General features: G+C 37.7%; 2 protein-coding genes across 9 annotated transcripts in view; both read right to left on the bottom strand.

Moving 5' to 3' along the window:
- The window catches only part of LOC123504731 (very-long-chain (3R)-3-hydroxyacyl-CoA dehydratase hpo-8-like), a 37,673-nt gene extending 24,577 nt beyond the window's left edge, over positions 1-13,096 (bottom strand). Inside the window, exons 1-2 of one of the 4 annotated variants that reach the window (XM_045255488.1) lie at positions 13,011-13,096; positions 123-239 (exon numbers count right to left, since the gene is read on the bottom strand). In XM_045255488.1, the coding sequence (XP_045111423.1) occupies positions 123-205 (83 nt within the window). In that variant the 5' untranslated portion in view covers positions 206-239; positions 13,011-13,096. Of the gene's footprint in view, positions 1-122; positions 240-9,477; positions 9,627-9,805; positions 9,961-13,010 lie in introns of those variants that run through there. The other 3 variants (XM_045255486.1, XM_045255489.1, XM_045255487.1) reach the window with 3 other exon arrangements.
- The window catches only part of LOC123504730 (mitochondrial nicotinamide adenine dinucleotide transporter SLC25A51-like), a 164,379-nt gene continuing 159,326 nt past the window's right edge, over positions 11,590-16,642 (bottom strand). For all 5 annotated transcript variants that reach the window (XR_006674929.1, XM_045255483.1, XM_045255482.1 and 2 more), the window contains one exon: positions 11,590-13,108. The gene's annotated coding sequence lies outside the window, so the exon portion shown is untranslated. The remainder of the gene's footprint in view (positions 13,109-16,642) is intronic.

The following is a 16,642-nucleotide window of genomic DNA, read 5'->3' as shown; positions in this document are numbered from 1 at the left end:
CTTCTTTCTCTTCTCTATAGTTTTATTGCTACAAAAGTCACTGTGAGGTGCTTGATGATTACAGTATAAAAGTTGTAGTATTCAATGCTAAGTGAATGTGAACAAGTCTACACTCATCTTACCCCAGGCTCAGGAAGACATTGTAGAACACAAGGTAGATGTTGCCATTGGACAAGTTGGCAACATCTTGTGTTTTGGGTGACATCCTGCTCTTGCACCTGTATCAGCTGCTATTGCTTCTGCAATAAGGAAAAATAACATTACATGTTAACCATATAATAATGCTTACAAAAAGAACACAAAATTATAAAGTCACTTATTTCTTATATTTTAATATTTTATAAGGCCATATAGGATGCACCTTTTACCCAAAAATTTGGCAAAAAAAAATGTGCTGCGTTTAATATGCGAAGTTGAGAGTTCCGTAGGATTATCTTCTCCCTGACTCTTACTACTAACCTCGCTCAGGATCAGTACCTCTACCTAACCTACCTCCATGCATCATTATTTTGTTACTAGTACTGTTATTATTACCAGTATTATTACTTAAAAAAAAAATTTTTTTGTAAAATAAAAGCAATCTAACCTGTGAGGCTGTGAAGCAAGTCTATATCAGCAACAAAAAAGCAAACAAAATCCGGGGCGCCACTGCAAAGGCCCCCCCGACTCTACATCATCCAAACAAAACATATCAACACCCTCACCATTAAGCAGCAGGAGAAAAAGATTGAGCTACACAATCTCCTACAAACTACAAGTGGTACATTATGCCAAGATGCATGGCAATAGAGCAGCAGTGAGGGATTTTAGGCTACCTCTATGGTAACAGCAAGAAGACCAAATGAAGAGGACAAGGAAAGATAAACATAATATTCGTTGCCCAGCCCAACATTGGCCAGAAGTTGAGGATGACATTGCTTGGTTTTAAGGTTGGGTTTTGTTTATTATCCTTGTGGGCTGTGGTGTAACAGATACAGCCGGAAGCGTAACGTTGGCAACGCTAATCAATGTAAGTAAACCAACTGCCGCCCAGAGCATTTTCAAAAAAAATTTTTTGTGTGATTTTGTTGATTTTAGATCTCTTTTGCAATTCACATTACTTCATGTAATGCTCCCTCACCCAAAAACCTTGATTTCCCATAGATGCCCCAAGATCATTGGTAATGAAAGGTAGACTGAAGTTGGAGTTCAAAAACAATCATAACTTGAAAAATATTAATTTGCGACGGAAATGATATAAACGCATGCACACACACACACACATATATATATACACACAGGCAATCCTCGCAATTCAACGAGGTTAGGGCAGTTTTTCATCGGTCGAACCAGTGTTAATTCGAATCATGAAGCAATTTTTTCCCATAGGATACTTAAGAATTAGGGGGGGATAGGGACCAACCTCCAGCCTAGAACCCCCCAAAACATCACTACTGTATAACCTTTAAAAACACTAACCTAGACTAACTAAATCAGTACAGGCAACCCCCGCTTAACAAAGGTTCACACAACAAAATTTCGCTGCAAAGAAGGTTTAATTTTACTACCATCTGCTCGTTTAATGAACATCAAACTCGCTGTAACAAAATTTTATCCATGTAATTATTTCCACATTTGAAAGCACCGCTGTTTCACACAAACCAACATGCTTTTGAATACAGCAGCGCCTCTCATGGACAACACGTGCACCACTCACTCCCCCTGTTCAAAGCAACAACAGCGTCAGCAGCAGCTCGTCTTCCCTCGCTCAACATACCACCAAAACGCCATGCAATATCGCTTAGCATTGCTAAGAAAACCAGGAAGTCTCTTACTCTCGAAGTGAAGCTGGATATTATTCACAGACACGAGGCGAGAAAACTAATAGCATTGCTCGCCACCATCTTGACTCCATGTACTGTCTCTACTATTTTCAAGTCAGCAGACTCTATTAAGAAGGCTGGTGAGACCGTATTTTCCTTGCAAGCTAAAAGAACCACCTGAACTTGTGACTCTACAATGGATAAAATGGAAAGCCTTGTGGAAATGTGGTACGTAAGTTTTGTATGTGATACAATCATGCGCCCATTGTTTACATTCCACAGGTTGCCGGTTAGTGTCTTTCCCATTTCACTCTCCCTCCCTTCATAAATTTAAGATCATCAACATTATAAAGTTAAGTACATACATACATTAATGTACATTATACATACATACATTAAGGGGAGAGTCCGGTTTAGATCGGGGGTGCCATATCTCCGGTAAATATGCATGAATCGCTCTGATTTTTATGTTGTGAAGTATTGGCATCATTTACATCAACATTAGACATTGACCCCCATTCTTGTCCCCCTCCCCCCCCCTCCAACTACAACTACAACGAAAATTTAAAAGCGAATCTCCGTCGTTATTATTGGCCCCACAACCTTCATTTTTCTGTGACTTAGAGACGTTATAATATGAAATGTTTCTTCGTCGTTAGATTTTTCATTTCAGCTTTTGAATTTGTTTTATGATTTTTTTTTTAAATGTGTTTTTTGCCTTTTTTTGACCAAAAAAATATTAATATAAAATTAAACCAGACATATATCAAAAAAACAGCGACGATGATTTGAAGAAAAAGTATTCCTCTGCCTTTTAGTCTTTGTTTCATTGAAATCAAGCTAAAACTGGCTCCAAGGTTAACGTTAGAAGGGAATAACTTATGTTTTGAGATATGGGCTGAGAGATCGCGAGAAACAGCGCAGCAACCTGGCGTGACTGTAGCTACGAGAGCACTGAGCCCTGTGACCGACCCACGAACACTGATACCACACAGACTGTCGTCAGTCTTGCCATATCATATCCACACAAAAAGTTCAGATTTTAGCATTTTTCAGAGAATTGGGTTGAAAAAAAACTTACTCTGCTGATGTAAACAAACGCACAGCTGCACGTGGTTGAGCGCGGGACCTTTAAACGGGATTTAAAGGGAAACTATCGCAAGTTTCCTTTTAAATCTTTGCGAGATAGTTGCCAAAATGTATACCTACCAAATATATTTTTTTCACAAAAAGTCATTTTTTTTATATTTTTGGGGTCTCCAAACCGGACTCTCCCCTTAATGTACATTATAATGACAAATTAAACCGCCTAAATGTTTAACTTCATAATTTTTACTTTCATTAAACCTTTCACTGTACTATGATGCACTCTCGCTTTGCTTACTATCAATGAAAGTTCAAGTCAGGTTAAATTTGTTATATTCGGTTAATAAGTTTTAACAAAGTTTAAAAAGGGTTTTTAGGAATGTAACTCCTTCGTTATATTATATATATATATATATATATATATTTTTTTTTTTTTTTTTACATTACAAGGGCACTGGCCAAGGAAAACAAAGTGTTGGAAAAAAAAATCCCGCTGGTTGCCAGGCCCTGTTAAGAGGAAAGTAGAAAGAGAAAAACAAAAAATCTAAAAGGAGGGTCCAGTTAACGTAAGAGGTGTCTTGACACTCCTCTTTTGAAAGAGTTTAAGTCATAGGCAGGTGGAAATACAGACACAGGTAGAGAGTTCCAGAGTTTACCAGTGTAGGGAATGAAGGAGTGAAGATACTGGTTAACTCTTGCATTAGGAAGATGGACAGAATAGGGATGAGAAGAAGTAGAGAGTCTTGTGCAGCGAGGCCGCAGGAGGGGAAGGCATGCAGTTAGCAAGTTCAGAAGAGCAGACAGCATGAAAACAGCGGTAGAAGACAGATAAAGATGCAACATTGCGGCGGTGACTTAAAGAATCAAGACAGTCAGTTAGAGGAGAAGAGTTGATAAGACGAAAAGCTTTAGATTCCACCTTGTTTAGTAAAGCTGTGTGTGGATCCCCCAGACATGAGAGCCATACTCCATACACGGGCGGATAAGGCCCTTGTACAGAGCAAGCAGCTGGGAGGAGAGAAAAATGGACGAAGACGCCATAGGACACCTAACTTCTTGGAAGCTGATTTAGCAAGAGTAGAGATGTGAAATTTCCAGTTTAGATTTTTAGTGAAGGATAGACCGAGTGTGTTTAATGTAGAGGAGAGGGAAGTTGAGTGTTATTGAAGAAGAGAGGATAGTTGTCTGGAAGGTTATGTCGAGTAGATAGTTGTAGAAATTGAGTTTTTGAGGCATTGAACAAAACCAGGTTTTCTCTGCCCCAATCAGAAACAAGTGAAAGATCAGAAGTTAGGCGTCCTATAGCATCTCGCCTTGAGTCATTTAATTGTTGTTGGGTTGGGCGTCTGTTGAACGCTGTTGAATAATGCAGGGTGGTATCATCAGCATAGGAGTGGATAGGGCATTGAGTCAGATTTAGGAGATCATTGATGAATAATAGAAAGAGAGTGGGTGATAGGACAGAACCCTGTGGAACACCACTGTTGATAGTTTTAGGGAAGAACAGTGACCGTCTACTACAGCAGCAATAGAACGATCGGAAAGGAAACTGGAGATGAAGGTACAGAGAGAAGGATAGAATCCGTAGGAGGGTAGTTTAGAAATTAAAGATTTGTGCCAGACTCTATCGAAGGCTTTCGATATGTCAAGGCCGACAGCAAAGGTTTCACCGAAGTCCCTAAAAGAGGATGACCAAGATTCAGTTAGGAAAGTAAGAAGATCACCAGTAGATCTGCCTTTACGGAAACCATACTGGCAATCAGAGAGAAGGTTGTGAGCTGATAGATGCCTCATTATCTTCCTATTAAGGATAGACTCAAAGGCTTTAGAAAGGCAGGAAATCAAAGCTATAGGGCGGTAGTTAGAAGGATTGGAGTGGTCACCTTTTTAGGGACAGGTTGAATGTGAGCAAACTTCCAGCAAGAAGGATAAATAGAAGTAGAGACACAGATGAAAGAGTTTGACCAGGCAGTGAGCGAGTTCGGAAGCACAGTTTTGAGAACAACAGGAGGGACTCCATCCGGACCGTAAGCCTTCCGAGAATCAAGGCCAGAGAGGGCCAGGAAAACGTCTTTATAAAGAATTTTAATTTTAGGGATGAAGTAGTCAGAGGGTGGAGGAGTAGGAGGAATATGCCCAGAATCATCCAAAGTTGAGTTGGTAGCAAAGGTTTGAGCGAAGAGTTCAGCTTTAGAAAAGAAGAGACAGCTGTAGAGCCATCTGGATGAAGTAAAGGAGGGAAAGACGAAGAAGTAAAGTTGTTAGAGATATTATTGGCTAGATGCCAGAAATCTCGAGAGGAGTTAGAATTGGAAAGACTTTGACATTTTCTATTGATGAAAGAGTTTTAGTAAGTTGGAGAATAGATTTGGCATGATTACGGGCAGAAATATATAGGGCATGAGTTTCAGCAGTTGGATGGCTACGGAACCGTTTGTGAGCCGCCTCTCTATCATTGACAGCACGAGAACAAGCAGAGTTAAACCAAGGCTTTTTAGCTTTAGGGTTAGAGAAAGTATGAGGAATGTATAGCTCCATGCCAGAGATAATCACCTCTGTTATGCGCTCGGCACAAAGAGAAGGATCTCTGACATGAAAACAATAATCATCCCAAGGAAATCAGAATAGTACTGCCTTAGTTCCTCCCACTTAGCAGAGTTAAAATGCCAGAAGCACCTCCGCTTAGGCGGGTCCTGAGGCTGCACTGGAGTGATAGAACTGGTAACGGAAATTAGATTGTGGTCGGAGGAGCCCAACGGAGAGGAAAGTTTAACAGAGTAAGCAGAAGGGTTGGAGGTTAGGAAAAGATCAAGAATGTTGGGCGTGTCTCCAAGGCGGTCAGGAATACGGGTAGGGAACTTCACTAGCTGCTCTAGGTCATGAAGGATAGCAAAGTTGAAGGTTTGTTCACCAGGTTGGTCAGTGAAAGAAGATGAAAGCCAAAGCTGGTGGTGAACATTGAAATCCCTAAAATGGAGATCTCAGCAAAAGGAAAGTGAGATAAGATGTGCTCCACCTTGGAAGTCAAATAGTCAAAGAATTTTACATAGTCAGAGGAATTAGGTGAGAGGTATACAGCACAGATGAATTTAGTTAGAGAGTGACATTGAAGTCTTAGCCAGATGGTAGAAAATTCTGAAGATTCAAGATTGTGGGCACGAGAGCAAGTGGTGTCGTTACGCACGTATGCGCAACATCCAGCTTTGGATTGAAAATGAGGATAGAGCAAGTAGGAGGGAACAGAAAAGGGGCTGCTGTCAGTAGTCACAGACAACTGTGTTTCAGTTAGGAAGAGAAGATGAGGTTTAGTAGAGGAGAGGTGGTGTTCCACAGATTGAAAATTAGAACGAAGGCCACGAATGTTGCAGAAATTGATAGTGAAAGTATTAGATGAAGTGTCAAGACACCCAAGGTCGACAGCAGAGGGCAGTCCGACCTGGGGACATTTATGGTCCCTCCCAGAGGGGACTCCGAGGCAGGGCGTGGTGAAGCCATTATTAAATTTTGATTTGAAGAGAGTGTAAAAGTGTAAGGTGTTGTAGTGTAGTGTAGGAAGTAGTAGAAGTTGTCTTTAGAGGGCAGGCTGCAGCTGCTCAATTGTATAAATGAGACCACAAAGGGAACCGGGAAGAGAGGACACGGGAATCACTCAGTCTGCAGCACTGCCTACATCCCGTAAGTACCTCTCCTGGAGTATTCCACGGGCGGCAGGAATACTATATATATATATATATATATATATATATATATATATATATATATATATATATATATATATATATATATATACATACAGGCAACCCCAGGCGGTTGCCCGCCACACCGCCCGCTTCACGCTTGAATACAATAACACCCTGCCTCAGTTCCACCACACCATCGCCCCTGGCAAGAGTGTTATCCTACTTCTGCGTTTACTGACTCAAGTTCTTAGTATCTTGCTCAATGGCACCAAAGAGAAAACTTCTTAGTGACAGCAGTGATGCTAAGAAAAGGAAAACCATTATGCTGCAAGAAAAAGAGGACATAATTAAAAGACATGAGAAGGGAGGCAGCAGCTGTGTGTGAGGGAGGGAAGAAGAAAATGGGAAGCTCGTTACCATGACAACGGGGAGGTTGACGACCTTGAGGGCTCTCGCACCCATCACAACAATAACAACTCTGGAGCCTTCGCCTGGGCCACATGACACTCGCAGCTCACTTGCACCGTCTGCGCCTGTCTGCTGATCCCTATTGCCCTTTCCTATTGCATTTCCTGCCCCGCTGCCCACGCTCCTACTCTCACCGCACTGCACTACGCTCCCAGCTGTCCGCCCTGTGGGCGTCACAACATTCGACCTGCCCACCCTCCTGGCGGCCTTAGGCGTCCAACCCTCTCGACAACCTACAGTCCTTCGCATTCGTGGCCCTAATCAACAACAAAAACAAGCTTGTGTTTCATATTCCTACATAGTTGTAAATAATATAACAATACAACCTTTACCTTACCTGAATGACCATAAACAATGATTGGTTGAAAACTCGATAATATGCTTTGAAATGTACGGAAACTCGAGTTACATACAAAATCGACTTACGTCATGTTTCAGGAACGTAACTCTGACGTAAAACGAGACCTTACTGTGTATATATATATATATATATATATATATATATATATATATATATATATATATATATATATATATATATATATATATATATGGTATCCAGTCATTTCACCCACACTAAAAGGTTGTTTTGCCCAAAGTCAATTCGCACACACCGAGAGGTCGTTTCGCCCACAACTGTTCTTGAAGCACCCACTAAAAGGTCATTTCGCCCAAAATCAGTTTGCCCACACCGAGAGGTCGTTATGCCCACAACTGTTCTTGAAGCACCCATGAATAAAACTGAATGTGCATATAAATACAATTAATTGATTCTATGTCCTCCTAATTGCTTATAATTACTTAATCACTTCTATTAAAGTAACTGGATAAGTATCTCTCCATCTGGTTACACTCCCCATTGACTCCCTATACCACCGCACCACTCTCATCCCCTACCCCACACTCCAGATCCCCAACACCCACAACTATTTCGGATAACAGAGTCAAAACTATGGTTCACACGGCAGTGGAGACTGTAGGTTTCATCATTGAGGAAAGCCATCGTATGCACTCAGTTCCTGACGGAATGGCAGACTGTCCAGACCACTGTATTCTGTGTAATTTTCCTTTAAGGCCAAGACAGGAAGGTCTACAGTGTGATGACTGTTGCAGGTGGCAACACAGGAAATGTGACACTGGTATATCGTGAGTAGATTATAGGACAGCCGTGAGGTCAGGGATTACCATTGCCTGGAGTTGTACATTGTATACGGATACACAAGCAACCTCACAAGTTGAATTAGAGTCATCGGTTGAAGATTCGCCTTTCAAGATTCTGAAAATGCCTGCACAAAGAGGCAAAATTAACATCCTTACATATAAGGCTGGTGTCAGAAAAAAAACTCTGAAGGATTCAGCGAAGACGGTACAGGGAACTCCAAAACAAGTTATTCATTCTTTGGGATGAATATATGAGGGGTGACAGATCTGCACTACAGCTTCTCAAGGCTTGTTCACACTTAAATGGACCAATGAGCTAATACGCTTTAGTTAAATGCCTGTTCACACCACTAAGCTAATACTGTATGTTTTAGTTACATGTTTTTTATATGATCCCTCACTGTATTTTGGACAATACATTTTTCATACATTTTGTTGATGGCATGTTATTTTAGGTTTTAATAAAGTTTTTACATCATGATTCCTACACTGAATATTACTTTTGGGCGAACCAATTTCTTAATGGGCGAACTGACTCTTGAATGTGGGTGAACTGACCGTAAACATATATATATATATATATATATATATATATATATATATATATATATATATATATATATATATATATATATATATATATATATATATATATATATATATATATATATATATATATATTCACCCCAACACCACTTAATATTCCAAATTCTTCTAAAATAACCTATCCCACTCAATAAACCAAGCTACTATTTATATATCCACGTTTTCACCTTCCCCACCACTTATTATTCCAAATTCTTCTAAAATAACCTATCCTAGCCGGTGGACCCACCTCTAGGACATAAACCTAATCTAACGAAACACCTAAAAAAGTACAATTTGGAATTAGATATTAATAAATAATGCCAAATAATACTGTGAGCATTTAATTTTCTTTCCAAAGGTGTGCATATGCATGGGAGAGTATTTTTCTTAAGACTCTCATTTTGTATTTTAAATATTCATCTTTCTAATTTAATATAGTATGAAGCCCTAAAATATTGTGATTACTTTAATGTGGCCCTAGCACTGAAAAGCTTGCTCATCCCTGATCTACACAATATATGTGAGTTACGTGTTTGTAACTGATGTGGCTATATTACAAAGATTTACCTAAATAATTACTATCAAAATTTCCAAGTTCACCCAAAATATATCCCAGGCACCAGGTACTGCAGGATACGGCAAGACAAGTATCAACAGTTTCGGCCCCGACACTGATCACTGCAAAAGATCACCTTTACTCCAAGACGAGGCAGCACGAATATCACCAGTATGTCACTTGTCACACACCGTTTACTCCAGAGGAAGCAACACTTCACCGCAACACTATCAAGACCCGATGTCCCCCTGCTATGTTTTACCCACTTTCACAACCTGCTGAGGACACAGGCAGCCTCCCTGGGCAAGATTTCACTTGACCCACCAGCAGCTTTCCACTCGCCGGGAACGTAGCAAAAAAAAAAATAAATAAATAAATAAATAAACAAAAAATAAAGGTCATTTGTCCATATTAGTAGGAAATGGAAAGCATGGAACACTACTGTATGATCTAAGAGTACTTACTTTAAATACTATTTAGTTGGGTACTGTTGAGTACAGGGTTCAGAGAGCGATGGAGGCTACAACCACTCCCTCCTGATGCTTGTTTGGTACTGGTATCAGTGGTATGTTTTGTTTTGCGGCTGCTACTTTCGCGTTCGTTTACCTTCAAATCTCTTTTTATAACAGCACGCCTTTTTTATTTAATTTTTCTTTCTCTTTCCTGTCAATATTTTTATAAGGCTTGCTCTTTTCCCAGGGTCTCTTTTTTTTCATGTTTTTCTTACAAGAAGTTCGTATACCTTTTTCTGTTTATTTTTTTCTTCCATCTCTGTTTTCTGTCTATTTATTTATTTCACCTTTCTATTATTCTTCCCCGGCAATATTCATAAAAGTATTCTTTAGTAATCTTGATATCTCCTGGGTTTATTCTCCGCAGCCTATCAATGAACTGTTTTCAGACGTCAGCATATCGAGTACCTACCTAACTATACGGTATACGGTCTTTACGAAACTGCCTGCCTAGTATCATTATTATCATATCAACCCGTTTTAGCGATCTTCCCCTTATAAGTATTCGGTGTTTGATTTTGATATTTGCGTTCTGCAGAAACAAATGAAATATACCATGGTACAATAACGAGACACCAAAGTTATTGTACCATGATATATACGACCTTCGACACATACACTACTACACAATATGTATTTTTGCTAGAGTAATTACTAAATAGTGTCTATAATACTCTTCTCTGCTTATCTTGGTACCTTTCTTTATATTTCATTAAATAGTTAAGCATTAAATGATGGCAACACTGATTTTTCTCTCTCTCTATGGTTTACCTTCCTTCACTAACCACCGGTCAGTTGCGAGCATGTGAAAATTATCTCCTTATTTCCAACAATGATAAATCGAAGCATGCGTGATTCAGGACCATTTAAGATTAATTCCTATACCTACATTTCCATCAACATCAACGTACTGCCAGCGATTTGCCAACGTGTTCATTGTCATCAGCATACTATTATCAATAAGATAGCCCACACTTTCATTATTAATATACTGTAATAAATTAGCAGATCTCATTTGTCAACATACTATCAATCAGCCTACATCTTTAAGTTATCAACACACTAATCATCAAAACCTTTCCTGTACTTACATCGAGGCAATGATGACTGGACGGCCATGAAGTTATATACATACCTTGACATTCAGCTTTTTTTTACCACCTCAGGCAAAAACTAGGTTGATGCATCTGGTTCTCTCTCTCTCTCTCTCTCTCTCTCTCTCTCTCTCTGCACACTACACACTTATCTATACACGTTGCATGTTTGATACACTACACTTAACTTTGTCACTGGTCCCAATAATACATACAATAAAATAAATAAGCCAAAATACAACAGAGAATGATCATGAGATGTCAAAGAATTTCTGTAAGATTGGATTTCTGAGATAGTCACTGAAATGACAGAATATGAGAAGAGCTAAAAAAAAATACAAAGACCAAGAGGGATGGAAAGACCCAGTGGAGAAAGTATATGAAGTTGATAGGATTGAAGTGTGAAAAAAGTTAATATGTATAACTAGGATGAATGGAGACTTTTTGCCCTTTGAGGGAGTTCCTTAGAATATGAATAAGGGAAGACAAATGAGAAATAAAAATGAGTGCAAGACTTGTAAGTGTGATCAGTCTTTCTAAAGGAGGCCCTAGTGCAAGTGTGAGGCCACAGGAGACTGGGCTAATAGGTGATATATCAAATATTACATCAGTATTGTCTTTTATAGAAGGGCAGCAAATTCATTTATCATGTTAAGTATATTCATTAAAATAACATAAGAGAATAATATTTAAAAATGTACAGCTATTTACAAATCATAAGCAAAACACAGCTGGTGTCTCACAAGATTTCTATACAGTCTACTGGAGCATATGTGATGATGAGCCTTCAGAATTATATTGCTAACAAGGACAGTGATGACCTGCACTTTTCATGTTGGAGAAAGTAAAAGTTGAAAGCACATATGCTTGTGATACATAAATGTGTAATGGATTCACGGGTTCTACCTCATTCTTTATCTCTACACACATCTGCTTACTGATTGACCAGTTATGCTGTAAATTTGTAACATGCAATAGAGACAACACAAGATTAAATAATTACCCAGGTATTTAATTTGTCAAGTTGTTCAGCCTAAAGCAGAGATAATATTTAAATGGAAGAGCTTTTCTCTTAAGGCTCAAGTGTTACGGAAGACAAGTGTTTCTTTCATTCATCTTTCTGCCATAAAATGGCATACATGTAAGGAAGATGAACAATATATGTACTTTTGTTTTGTTTAAAAATCTTCATTAAAAGTCTGAACACACAACACTACACTGCACATACACCAGGTTCCTGCAAAATCTGTATGTGTATGTTTTCTTGCAACTGAACTTCTAAATAAAAAATTCATTTACAACTTGTATATTCAATGGTTGCTTATGGTGGTACACACAGCAGTGATGCTATCTTTTTATTTTTTATTTATATTATTTTCCTGCCCTTCAGTTCCATGATTTCAAGCTTAGAACAGTTAAATACACCATACAACACACAAGAACAAGATACCTGTTCTATTGTTATGAACCAAGTGTAAATAACAGGTTAACTGTATCCAAAAACTCTGTAAGATGTAACATTTTTTTGTATGTGTAGCATGCAGGGCCAATACTTTTGAATGAAGAAAAGTGCCAATGTAGAGCATTATGATAAATAGATGCAATGCTGAGAATTATCCACAGTAGTACAATGTAAAAGACTATTGCCTAAATGCATATTCTTTGGAGTCCTTGGTGCAAGTTCATTCTCCCAGATCCTTTGTGCCCTATAATGTCAACACACTTGCGTGTAATCTTTCTTCCCATTAGCAAACAGACCAGGAGCACAAGTCTCCAATATGATCATGAGTCATGATCATCATGGTCCTCACATCTATGGCTTTAACACTCTCCTGATCGGGATTTCCATTCCTGGCCAGCAAAAGCCTCTCTTAAGTAATTATTCATCCTGCTAGTTTCTCACTGTTTCTATGAATAACCATGGTGGCATTACATTAGTATTGCAATGGTTTTACATTTCTCTTTGTTAGATTTTTTCTTCTTTTCTTAGATGAGCAGTCTTAAAAAGAAAAAATAAGTGTGGGTGTTTTATTATTTGAAGTCATTTAGATGCCATCACTCACTGTTTCTAGAAACACACCAGTCCAGTATTTCATAGGCAGTCATGCTGGGAATGAACTGAGTGTACCTCACTGCAAGTGGGACTTTAGTGCTCCATGTTCTGAAACAACAGAAAAGTCATTTCCATTAAGTAAACCATACTTTTGGTTCATATTTTGACATACAACAAATGCTGATTTCCGTAATCTTCATTTCTGCATTTCCTTAAAATCATCATAATTTCTGGAAAGCAATGATATTAATTTAGATATTCATGCTCTTATGAAAATTATTTGTATCATTTAAAAAAAAAAAAAAAAAAAACAGGAAATCCTTTAAAAATCTGATTATCTGAAGGGAAACCTCATCCAAAATGTCTGAAAATTTTAAATCATGTAAATGATAATAGAATAAAAACTGTGTGCCTAGACGCTTGTTATACTGCACATTCACATTCACTAACAATATATCTTTACAGAAACATTGTATAAGAATATTCAATGTTGCTAACTCACTAAAGTAATCTGAGATATCTTAAAATTATTTAAATTACATTACTGAATCTAAGTAAATATAGCATGCCTTGGTCTATGTTTCAATCTAAATTGCACCCATAATCTAAGCTGAGAAAAGTTGGCAGGTGTCCACACCTTGTAAAACCAACTGCACTATTTGACCTTTGAAATATGGATATTCAGTCTATAAAGGGCTTACTATACCAGTGAAGACAGTGATGTTGTTTGGCCTGATTACTTGGAGCTACAACACTGAATAATGTAAGCCTACACACCATACATTTTGGCACTAAAACAAGTAATGCATATGACAAGCCTGAAGACAGACTATATGATTAAGTGGAATTTTGCTGATGTCCTGACTTAACTTTATCCCTCTCTTTTCAACAAATATAAACATCTTTGTCAAACATCCAAAGGTTTCTCCATTTAAGAACAAAAGTACTAATTATACATAAATGGGAAAATGTAACAGCATCATGGTTTAAGTTAATACATAATTAAAGTTCAATGCTCAGCTCTTGAAGAAATTTAAGCTAACTACAGTGCATTAGTTAATCATAATCACACATTATTCTATACACATCTTTCATCTCTTCTTGGTATATATACCTTTATATTTACCTTGAATTATATTCACATGCATTTAGACAAGATGGTTCAAATTTTTTGCCTCTTATGTCACACAAGGCATGAATTTTTTAATTAGTCTGAAAATCACACCTCTCTTGCTAAGTTCTTATGCCTTGCAGGAGCTATGTGGCACATATGAGTACTCCTTGTGCTTGATTAATTGTAAACACAAGGCACAGATGTTTTTGTCAAAGAAAACTCAAAGCCATAGTCATTGCAAAAATACATTCAACAACAATGAGGCAATTAAAATTCTTCTTTATATTGAAGATGTGCATCTTAATAAAGCCCAAACCAAATTCTTTATCCAATACACATATCAACACTACACATTCTAGCATTTAACTCACATTCATAATCATGTGACTCATAAAATTTGCCTCTGGTCTCTTTGGTGCAGGGAGGGTGAAAGCATTAAATGTCAGGAGTATGGACGCCATTAGCATTGCTTGCCATGTATGTACATGGTGCAGTTCAGGACAACAGTCATGTACACCTTCTTTATCTTCATTGAAATTCAACATTAAATTATATTTCATGTAAAATTTTTGAATTTTTCAGTAATATATTACCATTACATATCTATAAGATATATGTTTAGAACATACATATTTCTTGAAGCATCATTAAAATAAAAAGGAAAATAGTCAATATGTATTAACATTAAGCTCATGCCAGAAAAGATAAAATTTCAGAATAAATAACTCCTTTATTTAATCTATAAAAAAATAATTCATGAGGATAAAACTGTACAACACATGGATTGCTTACATGTAAACATCACTAGATTAAAATTATACACACCTGTCAATGTAAATGCATGTATCTTGTAAATATGTCTATTAACATTAAAGTGAGTAATCAACAATTACACACAATTTGTAAAGTCAGAAAATTAAGTGAAAACATATAGCAATGCACAAACATAAGATTTATACAACACACAATTGTATTAACAATAATGGATATTAGTGCATTACTAAATTTCTGAACAATGCTAGTCTAGATTTTGCCAAGGTCTATAATAAGTTAAATGTTATCTTCGTCATGCCACAAGAGTACAAGAATGAATAAACTCCACATGCTACATAAGATCATAATCTCAGCATGGTAGGAGGGAGCCTCATCTCAATCTGTTTTCAGAGAGTGAATGGTACAGTCTGCAGTAACAGTGCAATAAATGGTCAAAGTACAGTACAGTACAGTAAATGGTACAGTTAAAGTAAATATAGCAAATGTGCATTATATTGTGTTATATGAATAAGATAAAATGTCTTACTAAGGTCTGACCATTCTATGAAGATCGGTTAGGTGTTGGCTTTTTCGGGGATTTCCCGGCCTGTGGCGCTGTCAAACCTTGTGCTGGGCAAATTATGGGATTAGAGCCTATGTGTCAATGAGAACCTTGCTTCCCACACACCACCTCTCTCTCTCTCTCTCTCTCTCTCTCTCTCTCTCTCTCTCTCTCTCTCTCTCTCTCTCTCTCTCTCTCTCTCTCTCTCTCTCTCTCTCTCTCTCTCTCTCTCTCTCTCTCTCTCTCTCTCTCTCTCTATATATATATATATATATATATATATATATATATATATATATATATATATATATATAATTTATATTTCATGCAAATATATTTCTATCAGAGATCTATAGATACTTATAAATTACTAAAATTTGAGAAAAGAATCTGCCTGTTAGTTAGTCAAGCTGCTCCCCCTCTCTCTCTCTCTCTCTCTCTCTCTCTCTCTCTCTCTCTCTCTCTCTCTCATCCAGGCTGGTAGCAGGAGAAGAAGTGACCCATGGATTAACACGTCACTTTAACCTGTGACCTCACTCGGTCACCCAAAGGGATGTGACAACACTCAGAGGAAATGCTGTCAAGTACTGTTGTGTTTGCAAAAACAATGCAAAATATATTTAAAAATAAACACAAATTACTCTAACTTGCCTTTCTAGAGCATCACAATGTATATGTACTACAACACCATTCAGTTACAAAGTATTAAGTACCTGACTTGAGGTGCATATTGGCATGTGTGACACCGCCACAGGCCGGGAAATCCCCGAAAAAGCCAACACCTAAATGATCTTCATAAAATTGTCAAACCATAGTGTATGTGATTGAGACTGCTCAAGATGAACAAACTCAACATATATTACAAGACTAATGGCAAAATGTTGATTCTAGTTATTCTATGATATTCATACAATGTACATATAAAGCTAACTTTAAGCACCTGTTTGTAGCCAAAATCTCATTCTTGGGCAAGTTAGGAGATATGGATCCTGCCAGACAAACCTGGATAAGTGAACATTACATCTCATTGACAGGGTGGAGGCTGCCCACCACAAATAACCTCCAAATATTACTACACTAATTTCATACAATGATGCAACACATGAACACTCAAAGGTAAGAATGTAACTGAAAATTGTTATTTCATGTATAACAAAGGGACAAGTATTAGTTAAGTGACTCTGTACTAAGCACAAAGTTATGTCTAACAGCA

Source organism: Portunus trituberculatus, chromosome 17, assembly GCF_017591435.1.
Source record: "Portunus trituberculatus isolate SZX2019 chromosome 17, ASM1759143v1, whole genome shotgun sequence".
NCBI classification, from domain to species: domain Eukaryota; kingdom Metazoa; phylum Arthropoda; class Malacostraca; order Decapoda; family Portunidae; genus Portunus; species Portunus trituberculatus.
Note: the sequence above shows the minus strand (reverse complement) of the source record. Positions and strands in the feature narration are given on the sequence as shown.